This window comes from Capra hircus, chromosome 8, assembly GCF_001704415.2.
Source record: "Capra hircus breed San Clemente chromosome 8, ASM170441v1, whole genome shotgun sequence".
Taxonomy (NCBI): Eukaryota; Metazoa; Chordata; class Mammalia; order Artiodactyla; family Bovidae; genus Capra; species Capra hircus.
Genome location: NC_030815.1, coordinates 17,190,104 through 17,217,805, shown reverse-complemented (window position 1 = coordinate 17,217,805; position 27,702 = coordinate 17,190,104). Strand labels below are relative to the sequence as shown.

Below are 27,702 nucleotides of genomic sequence, written 5' to 3'. Positions count from 1 at the left end.
GCAAGGAGATGAAACCAGTCAATTCTAAAGGAAATGAACTCTGAATATTCATTGGAAGGACTGATGCTAAAGCTGAAGCTCCAACACTTGGGCCACCTGATGTGAAGACTGACTCATTGGAAAAGACCCTGATGCTGGGATAGATTGAAGGCAGGAGGAGAAAGGGATGACAGGATGAGATGGTTGCATGGCATCACTGACTCAATATTACCTGAGTTGGAGCAAACTGTGAAGGTGGTAAATGCCAGGGAATCCTGGTATTCTGCAGTCCATGGCGTCACAAAGAGTCAGACACAACTGAACAATAACAATAACGAGCACTTGTTACCATATCACAGTTGAAAATGTTATATATAGAAATATATATTACATTAGAAAAGTTTAGTCTCTTAGAGTCAATTACATCCAGATAGTTTGCTTTTAGTAGCCTTCCTGTTCAAATTCTGCTTTGACAACTTGCTAAATTTTTATATCTGCAAAATATGGATTATAATATCTACTTCATAGTATACTTGTGATAATTAAGTGAAACAATACATATAATAGGCTCAGAACAAGGTTTGGCACAAGGTAAATACATTTGCTGTTGTTGTCACTGCCTAACTTTTTTTTGCCTGACTTTTTGAAGTAGGCTTCTGTTTGAAGTGTTCTGTTTGTGCCTTGCCCTGTAGATTTTTTTTCAATTTAATTTTTTAATAATTTTTAAAAGATTAAATCATTTTACATTTTCAGTGGTATAAATTTGTAAATCCATTAACATTTCTTCCCTCTGGGGAAAAAAAGGAGAAAGATCTTCCCCCAAATTTTGTCTTCTCAACATCCTTCTTTATAAGGTTAGACATCTTTTCAGAGAAGGCAAAGCTGTTTGAGGTACTATCTGCAGGAAGAATAGTTCTTTACTGCTTACTTTTCCTCCCTGAAAATGTAGTTTGTTGATTGCTCTAATGCATAGAATGTGCTTATTTAAGTAGCTCATATTTGTTTTGTCTTGGAAGTAGTAATACTTAAATAACTACTTATTTGTAAGATTGAATACCTATATTGTGGATTGTAGAGAGGATTTATGAAGACTAATAGAATATTTTTTTGTACTTTCATTTTCAGTTGGCAGATAAACTTAATACCAATACTGAAATGGAAGAAGTAATGAATGATTACAACATGGTAAGAAAATTTATAAGCAGTTGATCTACATAGCCTCTCTAAAATAAAGCATTTATATCTGGAAGTAACTTGATAAAACCTTATATATCATGAAGATAGGTATTACTCTGATCCTAAAGACTACTGTTATATTTGAGTTCCCTTAGTTGCTCTTTTAAAATTTCTTCCTGTTGGTTGACTCTCTCAAGTGGATGCTTTAGTGTCTTTCTACAAGGCTGTGTTAGAACTGATCTCTCATTCAGTATTAGTTAGGAGTCCCATCCATATATCCTTGTATATAAATTAGTTTGCAATACTTCTGGTTTAATGTTTGTGCACATGGAGCTGAGTACTCAGTGAAGAGTTGTATTAGAAAAGGAGAAAATGAATAATTGCCATATGATGCCAGACATAACAGTACTTTTGATTAGTAAATGAGAAATTGTATTCGGTGTTCTTAACGAGTATTTGGTAGAAAGTAATAAAATGATAATAGCTAGCTTAATTGATCGGAGAAGGCAATAGCAACCAACTCCAGTACTCTTGCCTGGAAAATCCCATGGGCGGAGGAGCCTGGTAGGCTGCAGTCCATGGGGTCGCTAAGAGTTGGGCACGACTGAGCGACCTCACTTTCACTCTTCACTTTCGTGCATTGGAGAAGGAAATGGCAACCCACTCCAGTGTTCTTGCCTGGAGAATCCCAGGGATGGGGGAGCCTGGTGGGCTGCCGTCTATGGGGTCGCACAGAGTCGGACACGACTGAAGCGACTTAGCCGCAGCAGCAGCTTAATTGATTATAAATATTTGGAAGAAAATAAATAAAATTTATATAGTTTATTATTTATCTATACAAAGACTATAAAAGCATAGGATTTATAAAATGACTCTTCTAAACTTTGGGGCTTCCCTGGTAGCTCAGCTGGTAAAGAACACGCCGGCGATGTGGGAGACCTGGGTTTGATCCCTGGGTTGGGAAGATCCCCTGGAGGAGGGCATGGCAATCCACTCCAGTATTCTTCCCTGGCGAGTCCCCATGGACAGAGTAGCCTGGTGAGCTACAGTTCATGGGATCGCAGAGTTGGACACAACTGAGTGAATAAGCACAAAAGCAATAATAATGTAGTGAAGTTCTTAACTTCTTAACTTTAAAACACAGGAGAATTCTCAATTTAAAAACCGTGTTTTTAATGCCAAATATAAAAAGTGAAAACGTTGTGTTCTTTTCGTTATGAGAAAGAAAGTGAAAGTGAAGTTGCTCAGTCATGTCTGACTCTTTGCCACCTCATAGACTGTAGCCTACCAGGCTCCTCTGTCCATGGGATTTTCCAGGCAATGGGATTGCCATTTCCTTCTCCAGGGGATCTTCCCAACCCAGGGCTTGAACCCAGGTCTCCTGCATTGTAGACAGACGCTAGGTCCAAAGTCTAGACTGACTATGTGCAGGTTGAGTCAAATAGGAATACTCAGGTAAAATCCTAAATGATTTAAGAAAACTTGCCTTGGGTCTAGATTTGACATATTACTAATCCACTATTGAACACTTAATGATATCTTGAAATTCTGTTTACATAAGTAAAGTTTACATTAGATTACTTAACAGGTCAGTAAACAATGAATATTTTTGGTGTGAGATTATAATGCCTGTGGAAAAGAGTGTTTCTTTGTATTTGGTGTTGGTAGTGGTTTGTTAAGTAAAGTATATGCATTTTTTAAAACTTTGCCTGTGGCATTAGGATTATTTTTATAATCTCTAATTGATTCATAGTCAGAATGAGCTTTAAAGAGATAGTTTGGCTTAATGGTACTTTTTTATCACTGACTTTTCAGTTAACTCTTTTTTCAGCTTAAAGCTCAAAATGATCGAGAAACACAAAGTATGGATATTATATTCACCGAAAGACAAGCGTGAGTACAATCCATTTAGAAATCAAACAGATTTATAAGTGACCTGTATAGGTAGTTTAACTTCTGAATCATTTATTTCTTTAGTTTTGTTCATTGTTTTTCCCTGTTGCATTTTCTAATTTTAAAAAGTTGAATGTTTGCAATACAGACTGCATTGTTAGTGTATCTGTTGTCTTCATTTAGATAAATTTTCTACCTCTCTGAGTTTTAAATCTAAGGTGGATAAGAGCATCTCTGCCATTTGCAATTTTAACTTGAACTTCTTAACTAATTCAAATTATGAGATTTAAGCCCCGATCTAATGAAATGCACTTTATTATTCTATGGGCTATTTATATTATTTTATTATTCACTTACTAATTGATAATTAGTTGTTATGTTAGTAATCTACTTTATAGATGTAGGTTGTATGTGCATCTTTATATATATAACCTGGTTAAAGACCAAATACCAGGTAACTGTTGTTTTTAAATCTGTTTTTTTCAATAATTTTATTTATTTTTGGCTGTACTGAGTCTTTGTTGCTGTGTGAACTTTTGTCCAGTTGCAGCAAACGGGGGCTGCTCTCTAGTTGCTTCTCATGTGGTGGCTTCTCTTATTGGGGAACACAGGCTCTATGGCATGCTGGCTTCAGTCGTTGTGGCGCTTGGGCTCAGTAATTGTAGCTTTGGGTTCTAGAGCACAGGCTCAGTAGTTGTGGTGCATGGGCTTATTTGCTCTGTGGCATGTGGGATCTTCGCAAATCAGGGATTGAACCCAGGTCTCCTGCATTGGCAGGCAGATTCTTTACTACTGAGCCACCTGGGAAGCTCCCAAGTAACTTTGACTTTGATGATAAGGTAAGTGTGGCAGTGACAGTAATGCCTACAAAGATAAGTGGACGTAATATAGAGATCTTAGTCCATTTGGGCCACTGTAACAAAGTATCATAGACTTGGTAACTTATAAACAACAGGAATGTGTTGCTCAGGGTTCTGAAGGCTGGGATGTCCAAGATCAAGGCAGCAGTATAGTCCTGTTATGGTGAAGGCCCTCTTTCTGGTTCATACCTTCTTGTGATATCATCACATGGTAGACAGAGCTAGGAAGCTCTTTGGGATCTCTTATAAGGGGCACTTACTAATCCCATTCATGAGGACTCTACCCTCATGACCTAATCACCTCCCAACCTTTACACCATTACCTTTCGTTCAACATATGAACCTTGGAGGGACACAAATATTCAGACGTTATCAGTAGTTAACGTAATTATTCTTTATTGACTTTTTGACTTTAATTATTGTTTAAAGCAGTGCAAACAGAAGATGAGCTATTTTGTACAAACACTGTACACATTTTGTTCCATAAACTTAACAATATTAATTTCCTTGAGAGCAGGGATAATAATTAACCCAAATAACCAAAATTCTATAACATCAAAAATACTGTCATATTACCTCCGCATGTACAGTAAAAACTTGATGAAAAATAAGATGTTAAAATATAAGGATGAATTATTTGAAAGGTAAAGGAAGGTAATTTTCTTTTCATTAAAAACAAAGAAATCTCTTCCCCTGTCTATCATTTGATGCTCCTATAAAGTACTATCTTAAATTACAAATATACTGGAAATCTCTTCCCTTTTGCAAAGAAAATCCCATATTTGTGGTAACCAGACACATACTTGAAAGCTTCCTTCTTGTTGCTCTGGTTTTAGACCAGTTAACAAATATTCATATAAAATACTTTCTTAGGTGTCTAAAAAATAAAATATAATAAACTATAACTCATTGAGGACCTTATATAGTTTAGAACATTTCAGTTCAGTTCAGTCACTCAGTCATGTCCGACTCTTTGCAACCCCCTGGACTGCCGCACACCAGGCCTCCCTTGTCTATCACCAACTCCCGGAGCTTGCTCAAACTCATGTCCATCGAGTCGATGATGCCATCCAACCATCTTATCCTCTGTCGTCTCCTTCCCCTCCTGCCTTCAATCTTTCCCAGCATCAGGGTCTTTTTCAGTGAGTCAGGTCTTCACATCAGGTGGCCAAAGTATTGAAGCTTCAACTCCAAGAGAGCATTAGAACATTTTGTCCTCATTTATTTTTGCATTTATCTGCAAACCTATATAATGCACCGGTCAGATCTGTAAATGTTATATGTATGTGTTTTATAGATATTTTATCCAAAAAGATAACTCACAGATTATAAATTTAATGATGATGTAGGTTTCTCTGTCTGTTTGGTTCATTGATTAAGAAAAATGTTCTTAAAATATGGTACTTTGTCCTGAAAATGTTAGCAGTTTCAAAACTTCTATCTATTGTAACTAAGGCTGAGTGAGATAGGGTCCCCTGACCCTTTAAGAGGAATTTTAAATTAAAGACAAATTATTTTTATAAAGTTTATTTTTATATGTACCAGGAGGATAGATTTATTTCATGTGTTCAATCAGATGGCCAACATCTTAATAAGACAAGAATTTACCTTATGTTATCCTATACATTTGAAGGGCGCAGGAAATGCCATACTTTGAGAAAACAGGTATAAAAAACCTATGTTTTCTTTCTCTTCTCTTTTAGTGCCACCATTTACTGTGGCATGGGACCATATGTTTTATTATGGAACACCTACTTATAATAAAGTGATTATAGTATATAGACTCAACATGTTACTATGGTATCTGGCTTTAATTCATTTTCACACACCTACTTGAACTAGTGATTTTCTTCCATTTTTAATGTCTATACTTTTTTAGTTTGGTATTAGCCAAAATCAGTTATCCCTTAAAAACATACATAATTATAATTTTAAACCCATTTATTTTTCTTTGTTTAATCAGTTATCTATTGAATACCCAATATTTAATTATGAGTCTTTTGAATATAAGAGATTTGATGTAGTCTTTGATATTTTTCATAGTTCTATTTCATTTTTACTATATTTATAAAATATGAACATTTGCCTCTTAAATTAGGAAATGATATTTGGTAAAATGATAGGTTATGTAGAAAAAGATGCCTTATGTTTATATAGTTATCTCACTCTTATAATTGAGATTTAAAATTGTAACATATAATTTATAGTATCTATTAGGAAATACTACACATAAAGCATTTATATCCTTTATTGAAAACATGTTCCTATAAATACAAGCAAATATGCATTACAAATGATTCAGTTATTTTATTTCACAGAGTATATCGTCCTAAATAATTTTTATTTTCTTTAGTACCCATTTGAACTGAATTTACTATTTATATAACCGTAAAAATTACTATTGTTAGAAAATAATGGACATCTACATTATTTTTAGTCTCTTTTTTCTAAGGAACTATCAGTTATACACATTTTAGAAACTTTACATTATAGAGAAATTTGAACATACACAAAAATAAAATAACATATTATACTCCTAAGCACCCATCTCCATCAACTTTTATCCAACCCTGCTCCATCTACACCACTGAATGCTGTTCTCTTCCTTGTATACTGAAGAAAATCTAAAACACCATATTATTTAATCCGTAAATATATTTGTGTTTTAGAAAATGTTTTCTAATATACATAGATAAATACTGTATACTAAATTACTCCACATATGAAAAGTAAAAATGATGGTTTTTAACAGTTTTTAGTGCCACTATTTACATTAACTTGTTAAAATTATGATTGTAGCCAATTGATGATAAAGAATTAGCAAATAATTCACTGTTAGACTTTTCTTGTAATAGTTTCAAAGCCAGTGTTCTTTGGACCATTATTGTGCTATGATCTGTTAGTAGCCACGCATCAAAGAAAAGGTTTTGTTGTCAAGAAATTTGACAAATTCTTAATATTATGCTCTTGAAGAGCAGAAGGCAGGTTAGCTTAGTAAAGTCTTGGGTAGCAAAGTCCTTCTTTACTATAAGTCCTGTAGTAAAGAAGCTTGTTTGACTTTGTTTAAACCCAGTATTTTCTCATAATTCTATAGTAGTTTCCACCTGCAATGCAGGAGACCTGGGATCAATCCCTGGGTTGGGAAGATCCTCTGGAGAAGGAAAGGCTACCTAGTCCAGTATTCTGGCCTGGAGAATTCCTTGGACAGCATAGTCCATGGGTTGCAAAGGGCTGGACACAACTGAGCGACTTTCACTTTGACCATGTACCTTTTAATCCTCCATCCAGTAAGTACTGAATGTCTCTCTGGAAGTTAATGTTCTAGAAAACAAGTTTGGAAACATTGCTCTGCCTACAGCATCCCAAAGAACTAACCATAGGCTAACTGAAGATTCCTTAGCTCCAGAACAGAATCATTTGAATAAAAATGTCCCCCAAAGGGTCAGAATAGGTATTTTTTAGAACAAGATGCATAGATAATTTCCATTTTGGAAGTTGCTATATTATTTAGTTGTGACAATCATTTATTTTGATGACAGTCTTTCTTCATAACTGAAATTGAGAGATTGTGGCTGATGTTGTGCCTGTGCTTTAAATTGCTGCTAAATTTTCAGAAATTTGATGTGCCAATTCAGGAAGCATTTAAAAAGATTTAAAAAGCATTTTCCAATTTCATGAATTCATTCTATGGGCATAAAATCAATCTTATTGTTTTGTCAGTTTAAACTATCTCTGTTCTTCACTTCAACTCATGATAAAATTCCAAAATTTTTATTTCTTTACTGATTCCAATCAGTAAAACTTTAATAGGTGTTACATCAAATATCTGGCTAATATGAGAATCTGTTCCCTTTAATTAAAGAATAATGTAGATTTTTTTCCTACTATTATTTTGAGTCTCATATATACTGCTGAGAATAAGTAATGCTAGTATTTTAACTGTTAGGTATCAAGGAGTGGCAGTTACTGTATTTCGACCTGCTTGCACAAAGCTAATGAGAAGAGTGTAATTTTATGATATTTATGTGTTGCAATTAATATGATGGTCTACTGGCCCATAGTTCAGTGTATCATTGATCAAAATTTCCATGCCTAAAATGTGAGTGAGCTGGTAACATTTTTTTAAAAATCAAATATTGAAAGAAATTAATTTTCTTCACATAATTCGTGAGTATCTATATATTTGTCTTCAATAAACCCATCATCATATACCACAAATGAATGTAGTTGTTCAAATATTACTGCAGTTTCTTCAGAGTTTGTGTCTGGTATCTGTGAAGGAGAACTTGGATTTCCAGTAAAACCATCTTCATAGGTTTCTGTTTCATGCTCTTCCAGACGATGATGATTGTAACTAAGCAGAAAATTATACCATACTGGACATTTGATAGCAATTGAAATGAGTAGTGAAGTCATCACTACAGTGACGACAACACCGACAAGAAAAGCCCAGCTTTTTCCATGAGATTCATGTTCTTAAATGGAATAACAAGAAAGAAAGGGTGGGAGAGGAATTTTGTTAAATTGACAAAAATAAAATAATCATAATTACATGTCCTAATAACTCCCCAATATTGGTATTAGAAATAAATATCCATAATCTTCTCTAAGCAAAAGTTACTAAAACTGCAGTAAATAAAGATAGTTCATATTGTGGTACAAGAATACCTTTTTTCAAAATAACTACCTATCTTTGCATTGTTTATCCATTCACTCAGAAACATTATTGATTTATACCTGTTAAGTATTGTGACTTAACTAGTTAATACCAAGGCTTAGAGAAGTTAAATAATTTGTATAATGGCATTTGACTGATAACTGAGCCTACTTAAGAAACCCAGTATTTTGTTAATCATTTCTTAAGTGGAGGAATTGTTCTTTTACACTGTTTCAAGAAATTTAAAATGCAGAAGAATGAGAACTATCTCAGTTTATTTAGTATGCTATCCTCAGCAATATTAATATTCAAAACAAATTACCTGAATTTCTTGTCAAGTTGTTCAAAGAGTTATTAAATGTTGAATTGCTAATGGACTGAAAAGGAATGTGAAGGTCTTCAGTTACAAATGAAGGAAATTTTGAGTAGCATTCAGCCTTGTAAGGTACTGTTTTGATATTGTAGCGCTTCAGGATATCCGGATAGCTACACATGGTGATGTTCTCATTTTCTAGTAAAATAGAAAAAATAAGATTTATTATGGAAAATAAGATTATTATGGTTAATAAATTATTATGGTTAACAACATCTTACAATTTTTTATCTGGAACTTTTTTGACATGTCTATCTGTCATCAAAGGTATAAGAAAGAAGATAATTGTATTTGTCTAGCAGCAAAATGAAGAAAGATGCCTATTTCTGTTTATTAAGTTACTTTATAGATACGGTTTAAATGCAGTTCTTGTGTATTGTTCAGTTTGTCTGTGTTAGTAAAGATGTTATGATTTAGATTGTGGTGAGCATCTGGAACATGGTATATAGTTTAGAAAATAGGGTACCTACTTCCACCTACACTCTGACAGGATATCCTTAGAAAGGAAATACTTTTAAAAATTACAGTAGTTAGGACATGGAAACAACCTAGATGTCCATTGGCAGATGAATGGATAAAGAAATTGTGGTACATATATATATAATGGAATATTACTCAGCCGTAAAAGGAATGCATTTGAGTCAGTTCTAGTGAGGTGGATGAACCTAGAGCTTATTATACAGAGTGAAGTAAGTTAGAAAGAGGAAAACAAATTTCGCACATTAACGCATATATACAAAGTGTAGAAAAATGGTATTTTCAGGGTAGAAATAGAGACGTAGACACAGAGAACAGACTTTAGAAAAATAGCAGGGGAAGGAGAGTGTGGGACAAATCGAGAGAGTGGCACTGACATATATACACCACCATGTGTGAAATAGATAGCCAGTGGGAAGCTGCTGTATTGGCACAGGGAGCTCAACCTGGTGCTCTGTGACAACCTAGAGGGGTGGGATGGAATGGGGGGTAGGGGAGGTTCAGGAGGGAGGGGACATATGTGTATTTGTGGATGATTCACCTTGTTGTATGGCAGAAGCCAACACAATATTGTAAAGCAATTATCCTCCAATTAAAAATAGATGTTAAAAAAACAGTAGAAGAAAATTAGTCTTATGTGTTGAAACTGCAAACAGTATACAGAGTGACAGTTTCATCTTACATATGTAGAACATTCAAGCTTCTTCTCTTATTTCTTTTTTTCTGGAGAGGCAGAGGGAGAGCTTGTATTCAGCAGTTGCTTTTCAGTGTTTCTCCTGTTTCCATTAAACAGGACTAGTTTCCTTTAAACAGGAATAGTTTCCTTTGCTTTAAGACATGAAATGAGAGACACTTCTAGGGTAGAACAAGACAAAATCAGTCATTTTGGTTTTGACTAATTTAAATTATAAATGCTTACCTAGTGTCACATTCGATGTCTTCAACCAGTTTTGCAAATTCAGTAGACTACAGGAGCAGTTCCATGGATTTCCATATAAAATTATGAATTCCAGATAAAACAGTTGTGGTACATCAAAATAGCTTATCAAATTGCCATGCAAATTCAATAGTATCAGGTTTTTAAGAGGCAAAAATGTATCAGGATTCAGTTGAACTATTTTATTTTGGCAGAGATATAACTTTTTCAGTTTATGTAATCCTGTAAAGGCACCCTGTTGAATTGTGTGGATGGAATTTCTACAGATATTTAAAATTTCTAGATTGGACAGGCTACTGAAACTATTATTAAGTAGGATAGTGGCTTTGTTCTCAATCAAATAGAGCTCACTGAGTAAAAAATATGTCTGTAGAACTCTTGTGTCTGTAATATTTAGAGTAATTTGATTATAACTGAGGTCAAGTATAGTAACATTTTTACTGATATTTGCTGGAATCAAAGAATAATTCTTTGCAGTCAAATTACATTTGACTTCCTAAAAAAGAGAAAATTAGAAATGCATTAATAAGGAAAAATATTGACAAAATTTCCCAAATTTTCATATCTAGGCAATTAGACATTGGAAGGAAATTCTTTTAGGAAAAAAGTTTACTATCTAATCTTTTGATGTTAAAATATGTAAAAAGGTAAAGAAAATACTCCTTTTTAAAATTGGGATGGAGTGTTGAAGATTAAGGAAATTCTGATGTCATGCAAGTATCTTCCAACAGTTAGTAAATAATTATTATTGAAAGAATATTGATATATTACCATTTATATATGTGGAAATAAATGATAAATAATTCCATTAATTTCCTTAGTATTTTAGTGTGCAAGATTGATGTTTATGATGAGAAAATAATGTAAAAATATGTAATTTTAAAAAATCAGTAGAGCTACCAACATTACATCTAAGATTATTAAATAATTAAAAAACAACATTCTGCATATAACTCTATAGGGTTAACAGCTCAAACTTTGGTGTTTTAAAGGAAAATATCTTGTAATAGAAATTGTGCCATGTGTTAAAGTCTGCCGACAAGAAGAAGTGCGTCGCCTATGTGGATATAGATCCAAAGAAATAGTTCTTGTTTCAACTGTTTTTGTGGTTGAAATGTCCCCTGATAGTAATAATAACAATGTAACAACAACAATTTCCCTCATAATTACATGTTTTTTTAAAAAGTTTTCTACATTTTAAAGTGTTTTTAATGTCCTAACTAATCTCTGATCTTATAGTGAAATTTTATGTATTTCTTGCTTTTAAAGAACTTAGTTTTTTATAAAATGAAGACTGCTTTTGTCCACTTACAATCTGGCTGAGAGATCACATGTTTTGAATATACCCTACTAACTAAAGAGTTCATTTTGATAGTTTGATTTTTTTTTGCTTATATTGCCTTTAATATTTTACTATTTAAATTTACCCAAAGTGTACCACTGAAAATATTTTCACTGCTTTGACTGTAAAAACTTACTGTTTTAGAAGTCTGGCTTTCGTCTGATAATAATAACATGGAGAGCAGCCAAAATAAGATTGTAATGCTGATGGTTTTCATACTGCTAACCTGATAGAAAAGAGAGTATTTACATCTTGTTAGGAGACAAGAACATTAGTCTTTTGAGGACATTTTGATTTCCTCTTTACTCCTTTTAAGTCTATTTTTTCTTAAAATATGTAAAAAAGGAAACAAGTAAAGATCCCTTCACCCTCCCTACACTCTGATCTTAGAAACTGAAATGCTCCTGCGGAGAATGAAAGACAGTAATTTTCAGGATATCTTTTTAGCTCCTGGATCTAGTGAAAGGAACTTTAAAACAATTGAAGTGGTTGGGCATTTTAAAATTTATATATATGCACAAAAGAAAGTCTAAAGGATATATATACTTATGTATGTATATATTAATACATCTTTAAGTATATACTCATATTGCTACTTCTTGACTTTTCGACTTTAGGCATTATCTACTGATATTATCCTTTGACTTAACATTTTGGGAGATGAGAGTCCTCAGCTTGCTTTCCAATAGCTCACTACCTTCATCTTCAGTGCATCAAATATATATCTACTGTCTTTTCACTTTCCTTATCTTCAGTGCATCAAGTATATATCTAGTGTCTCTTCACTTTCCAAACAACTGTAATTTTTGTTAGACGACTGAAGCTACTTAGCAGCAGCAGCAGCAGTTTATATAACTCAGTTTATACTTCAAGAATGTATAAAACTGTCAAAGACTGAGCCATGTTAACAGGATTATTATTCTGTTCCTGCATACTTTTTTCTCTAGTTAATTGTGTTTGTTTTCTTTTCCTGTGCTTAGGGTTTTTTCACCCATTAATTTATACACAAACACTCTTAGCAAATCTCTCAATAGTTTATGTATATTAGATATTTTAATCTATTTCATTTGCTTGAAAAAGTCTCTCCTAGACCCTGCTGCCATGCTCGGATATGGATAAGCTGATCACTAGGCCCTCTATGGCAGAGAAGGCAATGGCACCCCACTCCAGTACTGTTGCGTGGAAAATCCCACGGATGGAGGAGCCTGATAGGCTGCAGTCCATGGGGTCGCTGAGAGTTGGACACAACTCAGTGACTTCACTTTCACTTTTCACTTTCATGCATTGGAGAAGGAAATGGCAACCTACTCCATGTTCTTGCCTGGAGAATCCCAGAGACAGAGGAGCCTCGTGTGCTGCTGTCTATGGGGTCGCACAGAGTCGGACACAACTGAAGCGACTTAGCAGCAGCAACAGCAGCAGCAGGCCCTCTATGGAGCTGTTGACCTCCACTCTCCTTCTATCTTCATGTAGAGATTCTCTTTTGCCCTCGTTACTGGATTCCTGTTTTCTAGAATGCCTTGTCTTGGATTACTGCCTTTTTTCCATGGAGTTTCCTGCAGTAGCTTCCTGAAAAGGTCCTTAGAAGGAAATACTTTTTAGACCTTGAAAGATGTTTTGGCTAGAAATTTTAAGTAGGATTTCTTAGAATTCTTAAAATTCTAAGTAGGAAATGATTTTCCCTCAAATGGTTGATGGCATTGCCCCATTGTCTTTGGATTGCTAGTACATTCATCCCTTGGTATCTGCAGGGGATTGGTTTCTAGAAACCCCTGCAGGTACCAAATCTGTAGATGTTCTAGTTCCTTATATAAAATGGTGTAATGTAATGAATATACATTACAAAGGGCCTGATTTTGTATTCACAGGTTTTACTTCTGTGGATTCAACCAACCATGACTGTCTTACTCTTAAGAAATGACATGATATGCCATTCTAATTCTTTATCTTTTATGTAACTTGCCACTTCTTAACCCCAAAGCTTTTCTTCTGAAGTATGTTGCTGAACAATATTATAGAAGTTAGAGGTATACTGTATAGTGATTCAGAATTTTTAAAGACTATACTGCACTAATAGTTATTATTAAAATATTGGCTGTATTCTCTGTGCTGTACAATATAGCCTTAATGTGGCTATTCTGAAATTTCATGATCCTTTGTGAGAGTCTATTTTGTGAAAGCCTATGCCTAGAGAATCCCATGGATGGAGGAGCCTGGTGGGCTGCAGTCCATGGGGTCGCGAAGAGTCGGACACGACTCAGTGACTTCCCTTCCACTTTTCACTTTCATGCATTGGAGAAGGAAATGGCATCCCACTCCAGTGTTCTTGCCTGGAGAATCCCAGTGACGGGGGAGCCTGGTGGGCTACCGTATAGGGGGTCACACAGAGTCGGACACGACTGAAGTGACTTAGCAGCAGCAGCAGCAGCATGAAATAGATACTTGATAGGTGGTTTCAATCGGAAAACAGTGGGAATCTTTCTGAATTATTTCATTGATGATATTGATAATTTTCTTCCCATTAAAAAAAATCTTACCTCCCTTTCTAGAACTCCTTTAATTCTAAAAGGAATTGGCTCTCCTTGTATGATTTTCTAATCTTTTATATTTATTCATCGGCACTTCATCTCTGTGTGTTTTTGCTCTGCTTTCTGGAACTTTTATCTTCAAACTCTTCTATTAAAATTTTCTTTTTCCTGTTATCCTCTTAATTCTCAGAGCTATTTTTAATTCTCTGAAAATTTCTTTTCTGGTATACTATCCTATGAATATATTTTCTTGTATCTCTTGTTTTTTTTTTTCCCTTGAAAAGCCTCTGTGTCTTCAGATCATGTTTTTCCAATTTCTTTTAATAAGTATCCTTTATATTAGAGGATTTCTTTTAAACTTCCCATATCTGTTAATATTTGGTTTCAGTTCAGTTCAGTGACTGAGACATGTCCGACTCTTTGTGACACCATGAATTGCAGCACACCAGGCCTCCCTGTCCATCGCCAACTCCCGGAGTTCACCCAAACTCTTGTCCATCAAGTAGGTGATCCCATCCAGCCATCTCATCCTCTGTTGTCCCCTCTCCTCCTGCCCCCAGTACCTCCCAGCATCAGAGTCTTTTCCAATGAGTCAACTTTTCGCACGAGGTAGCCAAAGTATTGGAGTTTCAGCTTTAGCATCAGTCCTTGACTATGCCAAAGCCTTTGACTGTGTGGATCACAATAAACTGTGGAAAATTCTGAAAGAGATGGGAATATCAGATCACCTTACCTGTCTCTTAAGAAACCTATACGCAGGTCAGGAACCAACAGTCAGAACTGGACATGGAACAACAGATTGGTTCCAAATAGGAAAAAGAGTACATCAAGGCTGTATATTGTCACCCTGCTTATTTAACTTATATGCAGAGTACATCATGAGAAATGCTGGGCTGGAGGAAGCACACGCTGGAATCAAGATTGCCAGGAGAAATATCAATAACCTCAGATATACAGATGACACCACCCTTATGGCAGAAAGTGAAGAGGAACTAAAAAGCCTCTTGATGAAAGTGAAAGAGGAGAGTGAAAAAGTTGGCTTAAAGCTCATCATTCAGAAAATAAAGATCATGGCATCTGGTCCCATCACTTCATGGGAAATAGACGGGGAAACAGTGGAAACAGTGTCAGACTTTATTTTTTTGGGCTCCAGAATCACTGCAGATGGTGACTGCAGCCATGAAATTAAAAGACACTCCTTGGAAGGAAAGTTATGACCAACCTAGATAGCATATTGAAAAGCAGAGACATTACTTTGCCAACAAAGGTCCATCTAGTCAAGGCTATGGTTTTTCCAGTGGTCATGTATGAATGTAAAAGTTGGACTGTTTTAAGCTGAGTGCCGAAAAATTGATGCTTTTGTAGTGTGGTGTTGGAGAAGACTCTTGAGAGTCCCTTGGACTGCAAAGAGATCCAACTAGTCCATTCTGAAGGAGATCAGCCCTTGGTGTTCTTTGGAAGGAATGATGCTAAAGCTGAAGCTCCAGTACTTTGGCTACCTCATGTGAAGAGTTGACTCATTGGAAAAGACTCTGATGCTGGGAGGAATTGGGGGCAGGAAGAGAAGGGGACAACAGGATGAGATGGCTGGATAGCACCACCGAGTTGATGGGCGTGAGTTTGCATGAACTCTGGGAGATGGGGATGGACCCAGAGGCCTGGTGTACTGTGATTCATGGGGTCGCAAAGAGTCGGACACAACTGAGCAATTGAACTGAACTGAACTTCCAAAGAACACCCAGGACTGATCTCCTTTAGAATGGACTGGTTGGATCTCCGTGCAGTCCAAGGGACTCTCAAGAGTCTTCTCCAGCACCACAGTTCAAAAACATCAATACTTTGGCGCTCAGCTTTCTTTACAGTCCAACTTTCACATCCATACATGACCACTGGAAAAACCATAGCCTTGACTAGATGGACCTTTGTTGGCAAAGTAATGTCTCTGCTTTTCAATATGCTATCTAGGTTGGTCATAACTTTCCTTCCAAGGAGTAAGTGTCTTTTAATTTCATGGCTGCAGTCACCATCTGCAGTGATTTTGGAGCCCCAAAAAATAAAGTCTGACACTGTTTCCACTGTTTCCCCGTCTATTTCCCATGAAGTGATGGGACCAGATGCCATGATCTTTATTTTCTGAATGTTGAGCTTTAAGCCAACTTTTTCACTCTCCTCTTTCACTTTCATCAAGAGGCTCTGTAGTTCCTCTTCACTTTCTGCCATAAGGGTGGTGTCATCTGTATATCTGAGGTTATTGATATTTCTCCTGGCAATCTTGATTCCAGCTTGTGCTTCTTCCAGCCCAGCATTTCTCATGATGTACTCTGCATATAAGTTAAATAAGCAGGGTGACAATATACAGCCTTGACGTACTCTTTTTCCTATTTGGAAACAGTCTTTTGTCCCATGTCCAGTTCTGACTGTTGGTTCCTGACCTGCGTATAGGTTTCTTAAGAGGCAGGTCAGGTGATCTGGTATTCCCATCTCTTTCAGAATTTTCCACAGTTTATTGTGATCCACACAGTCAAAGGCTTTGGCATAGTCAGTAAAGCAGAAATAGAGGTTTTTCTGGAACTCTCTTACTTTTTCGATGATCTAGTGGATGTTGGCAATTTGATCTCTGGTTCCTCTGCCTAATATTTGGTTTAGGACTTACACATATGAATGGGAAATGAAAAAACTGATTGGAAACTGGATTTGTGTGGTTCTTTTTTTTTTTTAATATTTTCTTGATGTGGACCATTTTTAAAGTCTTATTGGATTTGCTACAGTATTGCTCCTGTTCTATATTTTGGTTCTTTGGCCTCCTGACCAGGAATTGAACACCTTGCCTCCTGGGGTGGAAGGGAAGAGTCCTAACTGCTTGACCTCCAGAGAATTCCCAGCTCTTACCCAACTGTAGACTTTACTATAGAGTGACCTTAATAGGCTTTTATTCTTGGGGAATCCCTAATGTCATTATCTTTAGATTGTTCCTTTTGGGCTGCTTAGATTCCTGAAAATGACTTTTCTGATCTACTGCCTGAAAAGGTGACACCAATTGGCCGGCGTTCTGAGAGCTGAGTGGTGAAAAAGTTGGGTTTAGCTCAGTAATTAGTATTTAATGTTATTTTCCCTGGTTTTGACATAACATCCCTGCAGTCACTTGTGCCCAGATTCCATTAGTTTTACTCTTCCCCAGAGTAAAAAAAACACCTCATTTTTCTGCTTAGGTAGGAGGGGAACTTTACCTGACTGGGCAGTGTCCAGGAGAAAGACTTTCAGCTGTTTCAGCCTCTCCTTTTCTACTTCCAGAATACCTGGTGCTGCCAATCTCTGAGCCGTCTAGGGGTTCTGCAGTATAAAAATTGTAGCTTCTCAGCTTTCCCCACTGCTGGCTTCAGAAAATTTTGGTTTCCTAGTCAGTTTCCACTTAACTTTTAGCTTTCTAGTTTCTAGATTTCATTGCTGTTTCCTCTTCTATTCATTTTGTCATTATAAGTTTTGTACTTCATATTCTCTTTTATTTTCATTTTAATAGGTTTTTGAATAGGAGTCATTGTTAGTGGGTACATTCAACATGCCCTAACTAGAAATTGTCATTTATTTCAATAATTTTTCTCACTAAATACTTTCCATTTAGTCATTTTATTCATGACCTTAATGTTTCTTGTTTTTATCTGTTTTCTTAAGATCAGTGTTAGAAGCTGCTATATAAAGCAACTATACTCCAATAAAAATTAATTTTAAAATTATCTATTAATTTTAAAAATAAACTGCTGCAGATGAGCTGTTTGAAAGGATATGAATATATTATCATCCTTAGTGATTTTTAAAAATTTAGTCTTTTGAGGCTTCTTATAGCACTTACTATAATTAGTTGCTTATGATTTTTTAGGGCAGTTTATTCCTTCAGAACAGGGAGTAAGAAACTACTCAGTTAACAAGATTCATTTTAAGTTGCTAGAGTGTGTTGCCACATTAGCAATGAGGAATTTATTGTTATGTCAATACTGGTCTATTAACTTCCTCATTGCTTTCAATTTGATAATCTGTTTATGTTTATTCCCTTTCCAATTTCTTTCTTTCCATGGCTAAATCAAAATTGTAAGAGAAAGCCACTGTTCTCCTAGATTTTGCAATTTGAATGTAGATCATAGTAGCATCCCTTTTAGAGCCAGAAATGATTTCAAGCTATCACTTATGCCAGACCACTGCCCACAAAAGGGGATCCCTGAATCATGTGTAAAAGGTAAGTACCCATGTTTAGTGATCTCTCAGAGTAAGTGCGCAACCTCCTCAGTGGTTTGTTTTGGTATTTCTCAATGGTGTAGTGAAATTCTTACTGATGTTTTTGTAGGATGCCCATGTAAGGAATATAGAGGTAAGGGAGAAGTTCCTTTTTTTTTTTTTTTAAGAGATAACTAGGATAAGGATGAATAAAGGAAGCAGATAATCTATAAAGAAAAGGGTTGACATGAAATAGAAGCAGCTAGAAAAGGTAATGGAGGTCAGGTAGGATTGTGAGACTGTGGAAATGGAGACCGAGGATTGTCATGTATTCATTATGTTTATCAGCTACTTTATACTATCATGCTAAAGTGGATAAAATCATAAGGGTTAGAAAAGGAATCTTTTTAAATTTATATTTGATAAATTTTAGAGTTAGAAAAGACACATACTCAGAGCTTAAGGTAGATTTTGTTCAAGAAAACAGTCAGCAAATCTAAAGCATTAGTAGGTCTAAAGCTATGAAATGCATTGATTGAGCCACATGGGCCATGGGGCTTTTCTTGTATTTGTACATCTTTTGAGAGGGAAAAGATTGACAAAGGGAGTTGATGTTGACTGTGACAACACTACACAGACAAATCCTTAAACAGAAACATTTGCTAACAAATCCTTAAACAGACATAGTGGCTATCTTGAAGAAATCAAATTGGTGAAATAAATAGCTGATAGCAGAAATTATTCTTGAGTCAGTTTACCCTGTTTAAAAAGTTGATTTAAAAGGAAACAGTTATTATTGCCTTTTTCTCCCTTTAGATTTTTTTCTCAATTTGAAACTTATTTTGAAATGATATTTTGGTTTGAGTTTAGTGATTAAAAAATAGAGAACAAATGGAATATCAGGTTTTTAAAGAATTGTTTTACAAGATTAAATGTTCTTTTATATAGCCTATACCCTATGTTATAGGAAAAGAGACTTACACAAAAGGAAATGGTAGATATTGAGAAAGAAACAATGTTCTTAGCACAGTTTCAAGTGTGAATTTCTGAGTTTTTGGTCATGTACTTTATATGGCTATTATGTACTGTGAAATAAAAAGATACTGCTGTTATTTTGGCTTGATTAAATAAAGTGTGTATCCTGTAATACAGTTTTTCCATTAAATATTTTAGATATTTATACCAGAATTCAATGTATTTACAGTAAGGTGTTAATAACTCACAGTTAACTTTTCTCTAGTAATTTCATAGAACTAACTTTCTTTTTTTTCCCCAAATTTGAAAAGTTTTATAATGGAAAATTTCAAGGGAAAAAACCTCTCAGGAAAAGAATCATCACTCAGTTTTAACAATTATCACCTATTATCCAGTCTTTTTTCATCTTACAAATTTGTTTTTAGGTTAATGTCACTTCCGATTGCTTTGTGATTAATATATTTCAAAATTAAAAGATCTTATAAATTTGATTGGCTAAATGAAATCTTCCTCCCCCCAGATTACATTGCTTTACGTTATTACTCTATTTGGAAAAGATTTTTTGGCCGTGTCCAAGTTTGTATTTCTAAGATAGCTGTCATGAAAATACAATTATATTTTCTGCTCTTTCGTCACTTATTAAAGACAAAGATTTTTATATAGACTTAACAGGCTTAAATATGATTTTTAAAAATTCAACAACAATCACCAAACCTATAAATATATAGGATCTTACCTTTCCTCTTTTCTTTTCTCTGAGACTGGTGTGTAAGGAATCTGCTGTCTGTCTTCTACACCATTAAAAAAAAAAAAGTATGTCATGTGATTTATTTCACTTTGTCTTAACCTTTGTACTCATTGAACAGGTGGAAAAAAAAAAACAAACTAGACTTCCTTAGCAAAAGATTGACTCAAAGCATAATTTCTTAAAGTCATCTATGACTTTTTTAGTATAACAAGGTGGCTTTAGTGTAATCTTTGTGTTTCTTAATTTCTCTTGAGAAATTTAAATATTAACAAATTTACCTTGTGCGTTAAAGTATGTAATATTGAAAATGCATAATTGAAAGGTGCATTGCTAAAGTGATTTAAATGTTAGTCCTAAAGGTATTTTATATTTTGCAAGACTCAAGTTGAAAAGATCCCACCAAGTTTTGTATCCCAGTGAGTTTCACCTTTGTTGTTTACTCATTTTATGACACCATCATTGGTGGTTTTACTGCCAAGTTATAACAGGAGCAGACTACTCAAAGAATCAAAAGACCCACCCCGTGGCCATTATGTGGCCCTCAAAGAATCAGTTACCTTCCTTGTGCTTCCTTGTGTAACTTCTCCTGTGTAAAATGGAATACTTTACAACATTCACTCCCATCTAATTGTAGTAGATATATCAGGTAAAAAGATAGTTAAAATTCATTGTTGGTAATAAATAATCATGGGGTTCAGAATGAGTTAGTTCTAACAGATTTAACTCAGTATCCCTAATCTGTGAAAGAAAGAGATTGAAATAGATATTCTTTAATGTTTGAAATATCTATGAGTGCATATACCCATGTAAATTGTAGCAGCAGCTGACATATTTATTATGCTATAGTAATTGAGGTTAAAAGTGAAGACATTACTTCTGTTTAACAATGAGACAAAAATAGAAATTCCAGGTTGTCTGTTTCGTTATATTTATCTTTTATTTGGTTATTATGAGATTCTGTCTATAGGAAAATTTGGGAGTTGGTGATGGATAGGGAGGCCTGGCGTGCTGCGATTCATGGGGTCGCAAAGAGTCGGACACGAATGAGCTACTGAATTGAACTGAACTGATTATATTAGTAGGGTATGAGAGTGTGAAGTGTGTGGAGGATAGATATTAGGATCTATGAGGCTTAGCTAGTGATTGTGAAAACTGTTAAAGTTGATACCTGTATTTGAAAGAGATTGAATAGAATAATTATATTTTATTATTGAAACAATTATTTTCAGGCAAGATTCAAGATTCAAATTCAAAATTTCTTTTTATATGTAATCTTAAAGTATTTAGATGATAACTAGCATCCTACCTCTGTTTTTTTCAGAATTTTTCTCTACCCTATGTATAATTGATCTTGCATAGGTAGTAAGTGCACATCACTGGTACTTCTTGTGATTATTTGATAAAGATGGTTATTGTTTGTAATTAATATCATACTACTACTTATATAATTAGACTTGTAATATTCCTATTATATTCTCAAGGAAATTAGCTGATTATTTTACAGTGCTAAAGAACAGTTGATAATTTTGAAATATCAATTTTAATTAAAGCAGTAGATAAAGAAGAATTTAAAGAAAATATATTAATCTAAAGCTTTAAAATCTATGAACTTTAAAATCAGATTGCACTGTTGATTTCTTACTCTGCAGTGTAATCAGAGCTGTGTTACTTTAAATGATTTGGTAAACTTCCATACAAGATTTCAAAGATATCAAAGAATTCTGTAGCTAAAAGATACTTGAAAACCACTATTTTAAAATTTAACTTTCTTGTTAATCTTGAGGATATGATAACAAGAAGTGCAAATGCATTCTGATCTATATAAGACTTTAAGGATTTTCTGTGATAAACTTTGTATTTTCTTACAAGAAAGTGAAGTGGAGAATAAGAAAATAGAAGGATTTAGGGCTTGAGAAGAGAAGGATGCTGAAAAAGTCTGTGTTGATGGGGCCAAATTTCTGTGTTCATCTGTGTGCGCTTCTCTGGTAGCCCAATGATAGTCTGCGTGCAGTGCAGGGGACGTGAGTTCCATCCTTGCGTTGAGAAGATCCCCTGAGGAAGAAAATGGCAACCCTGGTATTCTTGTCTGGGAAATCCCATGGACAGAGGAGTCTGGCAGGCTGCAATCCATGGTACTGCAGAAGAGTCAGACACAACTATGCAACTAAACAACACCAGCATAAGGAGTTATCACAAACTGTGGTTGAATAACTTTTAAGTATCCTATGTAATTGAGACTGAGTAAAGTTAATTGATTTTCTCTTCAATATAGTAAGAGCAGTATTGCATACTTTTGATTTCAGGAAGGAAAAACAAATTAGAAGTGTAGAAGAAGAAATTGAACAGGAAAAACAAGCAGCAGAGGGTATTATCAAAAATATGTCTCCTGAAAAACAAGTCAAGTATATAGAAATGAAAACCACAAATGAGAAATTATTACAGGTAATACTAGTTACTACTCTGTGCTGGGCTACAGCAATCTTACTACTGAAAATATGTTCTGAAAGTGGGCAGGATTGGCATCCCCTGAGAGCTTGACTAGACCTACTGATCAGAGTCTTCATTTTAACAAGATGATTCATACAAACCTTTAAATTTGGGAAACACTCATCTAGAAAACTTTGTTTTCTTATGTTGTATAGTGACGTAACTTTTACTATATTATTCAGTTCTATGCATCATTCGTTTTGGCAGGTCATAAAGATATCAATACATGAAGCACTTGTTTTATAATGAGCTTTTAATGGAAACATTAAAAGGCCATATACAACAGAGCCATATGGATATTTACTTTCTTTCCTTTTCTTCCTTCCTAATAAACACTTTTTACTTGCTATGTCCTCAATTTGAACAGTTATTGTCCCCTAATTATGGTAAGCAATTTGAATGCCCGCTGAGGGGTTATTGAGACTGCTCTCAGCATTCAGTCATAATGGTGACTCAGATTTGGAAGGTATTATTGCCCTTTCATGCCCAGATTTTCCTTAAGCAAGCAATTAAAAGAGAATTAGTCCCCACAAATACCAATGAATGTAGTTTTAGTTTCTCAGATAATCCTTTATTGACAAGTTAATATGACTTTATTTCAGACACAATTTATGAAATATGATAAAATATTGATGAAAGAGTGTGATAAAAATGCTAAAATACTATCAAAGTATAGCTAATATTGCACAGGGGGTTTTGAATGGGTCTAGTTGGCCCTTGAACAACTTGGATGTTAGGAACGGCAACCCCTGTGCAGTTTAAAACCTGCATATAACTTATAGTTTGCCCTCAGTGTCTGAGGTTTCACATCTACAGATTCAACCATCTTTGGACTGAGTACTGTATATTTCTTGAAAAAAAATCTGTATGTCAGTGGGACCATTCAGTTCAAACCTGTTATGTTCAAGAGTCAATGGTAAACAGTTGAAGGGTCTTATCCCTAAGAGTGAGCCATGTAAATTGCTGTAGGTCTTGGCCTTAAGAGAAAATGGTCAAAAAAATGGAAACATGGTTAAAAAGTCAAATAAAAATTATAACTTTAAACAGTAACATCATTAATTTAAAGTCTTCTGATATTTGATATTCTCAGAACACAGTGATGATTCACTGAAAAGTTCTGGCTCCCTTTTAATAATTCATGAAGTATTTAAAAGGTAGATCATGGTAAGGTTTTTAATAATGATGAAATAAATTGGCAAAATAGAAATAATGAGTGTTAATAAATTCTAGTCAAATTATAAGATATGGGTTGAAAATGTTTACAAAAGTTACTTCAACACATATATTTGACATGTTGATAAATGAACTATTCTTAATATGATTTGAATATATATTTGCTTTTTTCCCTTCTTAGGAATTAGATACACTTCAGCAACAGCTAGATTCACTGAATATGAAAAAAGAGAGCTTGGAATCTGTAAGTATAAAATGAAGTAAAAGTTTTCATATTACTCAGCTACAAAAGGTAATTCAGTTGAGTGTATTAATGGAACTCATTCAGGTATATATTTATTTAGTAGTTTACTAACAGGAGTATAATATATTTTTTTCCCATTCAGGACTTCAACTGTCCTAGTTTAGTAAAAAAGTAGATTCAGTGGGCATGGAAACCCACTCCAGTGTTTTTGCCTGGGGAACGCATGGACAGAGGAGGCTGGCAGGCTGCAGTCCAAAGGGTCTCAAAGAGTCAGAACATGACTGAAGCGACTTAGCACATCATGGCAGATTCAGTTATTGAGTACCTACCTGTACAAAAATCAGGGTGCCTTCTGAGGCACACACAATCTAATGGTAATTTAGAAACATGAACAAGAGACTAAAAACAAATGAAGAAGGGGAGATCAGTTCGTTAAAGATGTAAAAGCTCGCATTTGCTTTATTATTGATCTAAAGCAGTTTAAGGGCTTCCCTGGGGGCTCAAAGGGTAAAGCATCTGCCTGGAATGCGGGAGACCCGGGTTCGATCCCTGGGTCGGGAAGATCCCCTGGAGAAGGAAATGGCAGCCCACTCCAGTACTCTTGCCTGGAGAATCCAATGGGGGGAGGAGCCTGGTAGGCTACAGTCCATGGGGTTGCAGAGTCGGACACAACTGAGCGAAAAACATTTTAAAGTTCACAAAATGTATTTGTTGTAAAATATTACATAAGATGAATGTAAAAATGCCTGTTTCTTTTCTCTCTTTCTAGACAGTCTCACTTACATTTGCTGAGTGCTTATTATGTGCTCATTGTCATTTTACCTTCACAACAATCCTCTAATCCTATCTTTGTTTTACTGTTGAGAAAAACCTCAAGTCGGCTGTACACTGGATATGCTGTCTGCAGCCTGTCTTTTTTTTTTTAATACAACATTCTCTCTCAAATATCTGTTCATATCAACTCTTAAAGTATCCCCCTCATTATTTGAAATTACTACACTGTACTACATTGTATGATTATATATAGTACAACCTTGTAGATGACTAGGTTTTTCATAGTTTTTTAAGATTATAAAACAATGTGGTAGTAAAAATATACATTTTTTTGCTGAGTTACTGTGAGTATATCTTAAGATAAATTTCCCACATTGGGTAAAAAGTTACAAACTTCTAAATGTTGTGACATTGTCAAATTGCCTTCGAAAAAGCTTGTTTCATTTTATACTCTTAATCCCAATGTATGAAAGTGTATATTTCCCCATATATTCATTAACAGCATGCATTAATCAATCCATCATTTGCCTCCTTTGTCAAAAATAAGGTATCCTTAGGTGCATGGGTTTATTTCTGGGCTTTCCATCTTGTTCCATTGGTCTATGTTTCTGTTTTTTGTGACAGTACCATACTGTCTTGATGACTGTAGGTTTGTAGTATAATCTGAAGTCAGGAAGGTTGATTCCTCCAGCTCCATTCTTCTTTCTCAAGACTGCTTTGGCCATTTGGGGTTGTGTTTCCATATGAAATGTGAAATTTTTTGTTCTAGTTCTATAAAGATGTCATTGGTAATTTGATAGGGATTGCATTGAAGCTGTAGACTGCATTTGGTAGTATAGTCATTTTCACAGTATTGATTCTTCCTATCCAGGAACATGGAATATCTCTCCATCTGTTTATGTTGTCTTTGATTTCTTTCACCAGTGTCTTATAATTGTCTATATATAGTAATTTTTGCCTCCTTAGATAGGTTTATTCCTAGATATTTTATATGTTTTTGTTGCAGTAATGAATTCCTTAATTTTTATTTCTGATTTTTCATTGTTAGTGTATAGGAATGCAAGTGATTTCTGTGTATTGATTTTGTATCCTGTGACTTTGCTAAATTCACTGGTTAGCTCTAGTAATTTTCTGATAGTATCTTTAGGGTTTTCTATGTATAGTATAATGTCATCTGCAAACAGTGAGAGCTTTACTTCTTTTCTGATCTGGATTCCTTTTATTTTTTGAAATAAATTTTTTTTATTTCAGTCTTTTTGGCATTAGTACATATCTGCCTAAAACTACGTGAATTTAAAGAAATGTTACAATATTCTCAAATGAAGAAAATGTAAATCCTAATTCTGTTTAACCTTAGCTGGATTCCTTTGTGGGTTTAAAACAACTGATTATACAGAGTGAAGTAAGCCAGAAAGAAAAACACCAATACAGTATACTAACACATATATATGGAATTTAGAAAGATGGCAGTGATGACCCTGTATGCAGGACAGCAAAAAAGACACAGATGTGTATAGCTGACTTTTGGATTCAGAGGAAGAGGGAGAGGGTGGGCTGATTTGGGAGAATGGCATTGAAACACGTATACTATCATGTAAGAATCGAATCACCAGTCTATGTCTGATGCAGGATACAGCATGCTTGGGGCTGGTGCACGGGGATGACCCAGAGGGATGTTATGGGGAGGGAGGTGGGAGGGGGGTTCATGTTTGGGAACGCATGTACACCCGTGGTGGATTCATGTCAATGTCAAATATTAGTCAACAAGTATTTAGTATCTGCTGTATGCTCACTACTGTGCTAAGTATTGTTGATTCAGTTCACAGGGGTGTGAAAAAAAATCAGGTGAAGGATCAACATGAGCTTGAGTCTTCAGGAATGGTTTTATCAAGATGAAATTTGAACATGTCTATAAGTGGTTAAGTAAAATGGAAGGGGAAGATACTGTGAAGAGGGATACCTCAAAATGTCTGCATGTTTTTCTATTGATGTTTTATTATCATGACTTTTCACCTAAAGCTAATATATTGTTAAGTTGGTACAAAAGTAATTGTGGCTTTGGATTGTTGAAATTTGCCGTTTGATATTGGAATACATTCTTGAATAAATGTGGTTATGTTATACATCATTTTAATGCATATTTCTCACTTCATGTTTTCTTGCTAATGACTTATTACTTGCTATTTATTTTATATTTATTTTAGAATATAGAAAGGATGTTAGACAAAAAGCAAATTGGAGCAGTTTTTTTAATGTGAGGATTTTTTTTATTCGAGTTCAAAATGGGTCATAAAGCAGCAGACACAACTCACAACATCGGCATTGCATTTGGCCAGGAATTGCTAACAGACATATAGTGCAGTGGTGATTCAAGTTTTGCAAGGAAGATGAGAGCCTTGAAGATGAGGAGTGCAGTGGCCAGCCATCGGAAATTGACAACAACCAACTGAGATCTATCATCATAGCTGATCCGCTTAAATCTACACAAGAAAGTGCCTAAGAACTCAACATCAGCCATTCTACAGTCATTCAGCATTTGAAGCAAATTGGAAAGGTGAAAAAGCTCGATAAGTGGGTGCCTTGTGAACGGACCAAAAATCAAAAAAATCATCATCCTGAAGTGTTGTCTTCTCTTATTCTACAGAACAACTATTTCTCAATTGGATTGTGACATGCAATGAAAAGTGGATTTTATGTGACAACTGGTGACAACCAGTTCAGTGGTGGGACTGAGAAGAAGCTTCAAAACACTTCCCCAAACCAAACTTATACCGTAAAAGGGTCTTAGTCACTGTTTGGTGGTCTGCAGCCCATCTGATCCTCTACAGCTTTCTGAATCCAGAAAGGAGTCAACAGAAAAGGCCCAGTTCTTT

General features: G+C 35.0%; 2 protein-coding genes across 5 annotated transcripts in view; one reads left to right on the top strand and one right to left on the bottom strand.

Annotated features, from left to right (window-relative positions):
- The window catches only part of IFT74 (intraflagellar transport 74), a 98,821-nt gene that overhangs the window by 15,524 nt on the left and 55,595 nt on the right, over positions 1–27,702 (top strand). For all 3 annotated transcript variants that reach the window (XM_005683594.3, XM_018051891.1, XM_013965870.2), the window contains 4 exons: positions 1,105–1,164; positions 2,987–3,048; positions 22,455–22,593; positions 23,993–24,055. In XM_005683594.3, the coding sequence (XP_005683651.1) occupies positions 1,105–1,164; positions 2,987–3,048; positions 22,455–22,593; positions 23,993–24,055 (324 nt within the window). The remainder of the gene's footprint in view (positions 1–1,104; positions 1,165–2,986; positions 3,049–22,454; positions 22,594–23,992; positions 24,056–27,702) is intronic.
- Positions 6,149–21,376, bottom strand: LRRC19 (leucine rich repeat containing 19). Of its 2 annotated transcripts, none has more exons than XM_005683593.3 (5): positions 20,140–21,376; positions 11,831–11,920; positions 10,335–10,848; positions 8,888–9,076; positions 6,149–8,383 (listed from the first exon to the last, which is right to left on the bottom strand). In XM_005683593.3, the coding sequence occupies exons 2-5, from the start codon at positions 11,909–11,911 to the stop codon at positions 8,055–8,057; spliced, it is 1,113 nt and encodes a 370-aa protein (XP_005683650.2). In that variant the 5' UTR covers positions 11,912–11,920; positions 20,140–21,376; the 3' UTR covers positions 6,149–8,054. The 2 variants fall into 2 exon arrangements, with proteins under 2 accessions (XP_005683650.2, XP_013821325.2); XM_013965871.2 differs by lacking the exon at positions 20,140–21,376 and adding an exon at positions 17,450–17,819.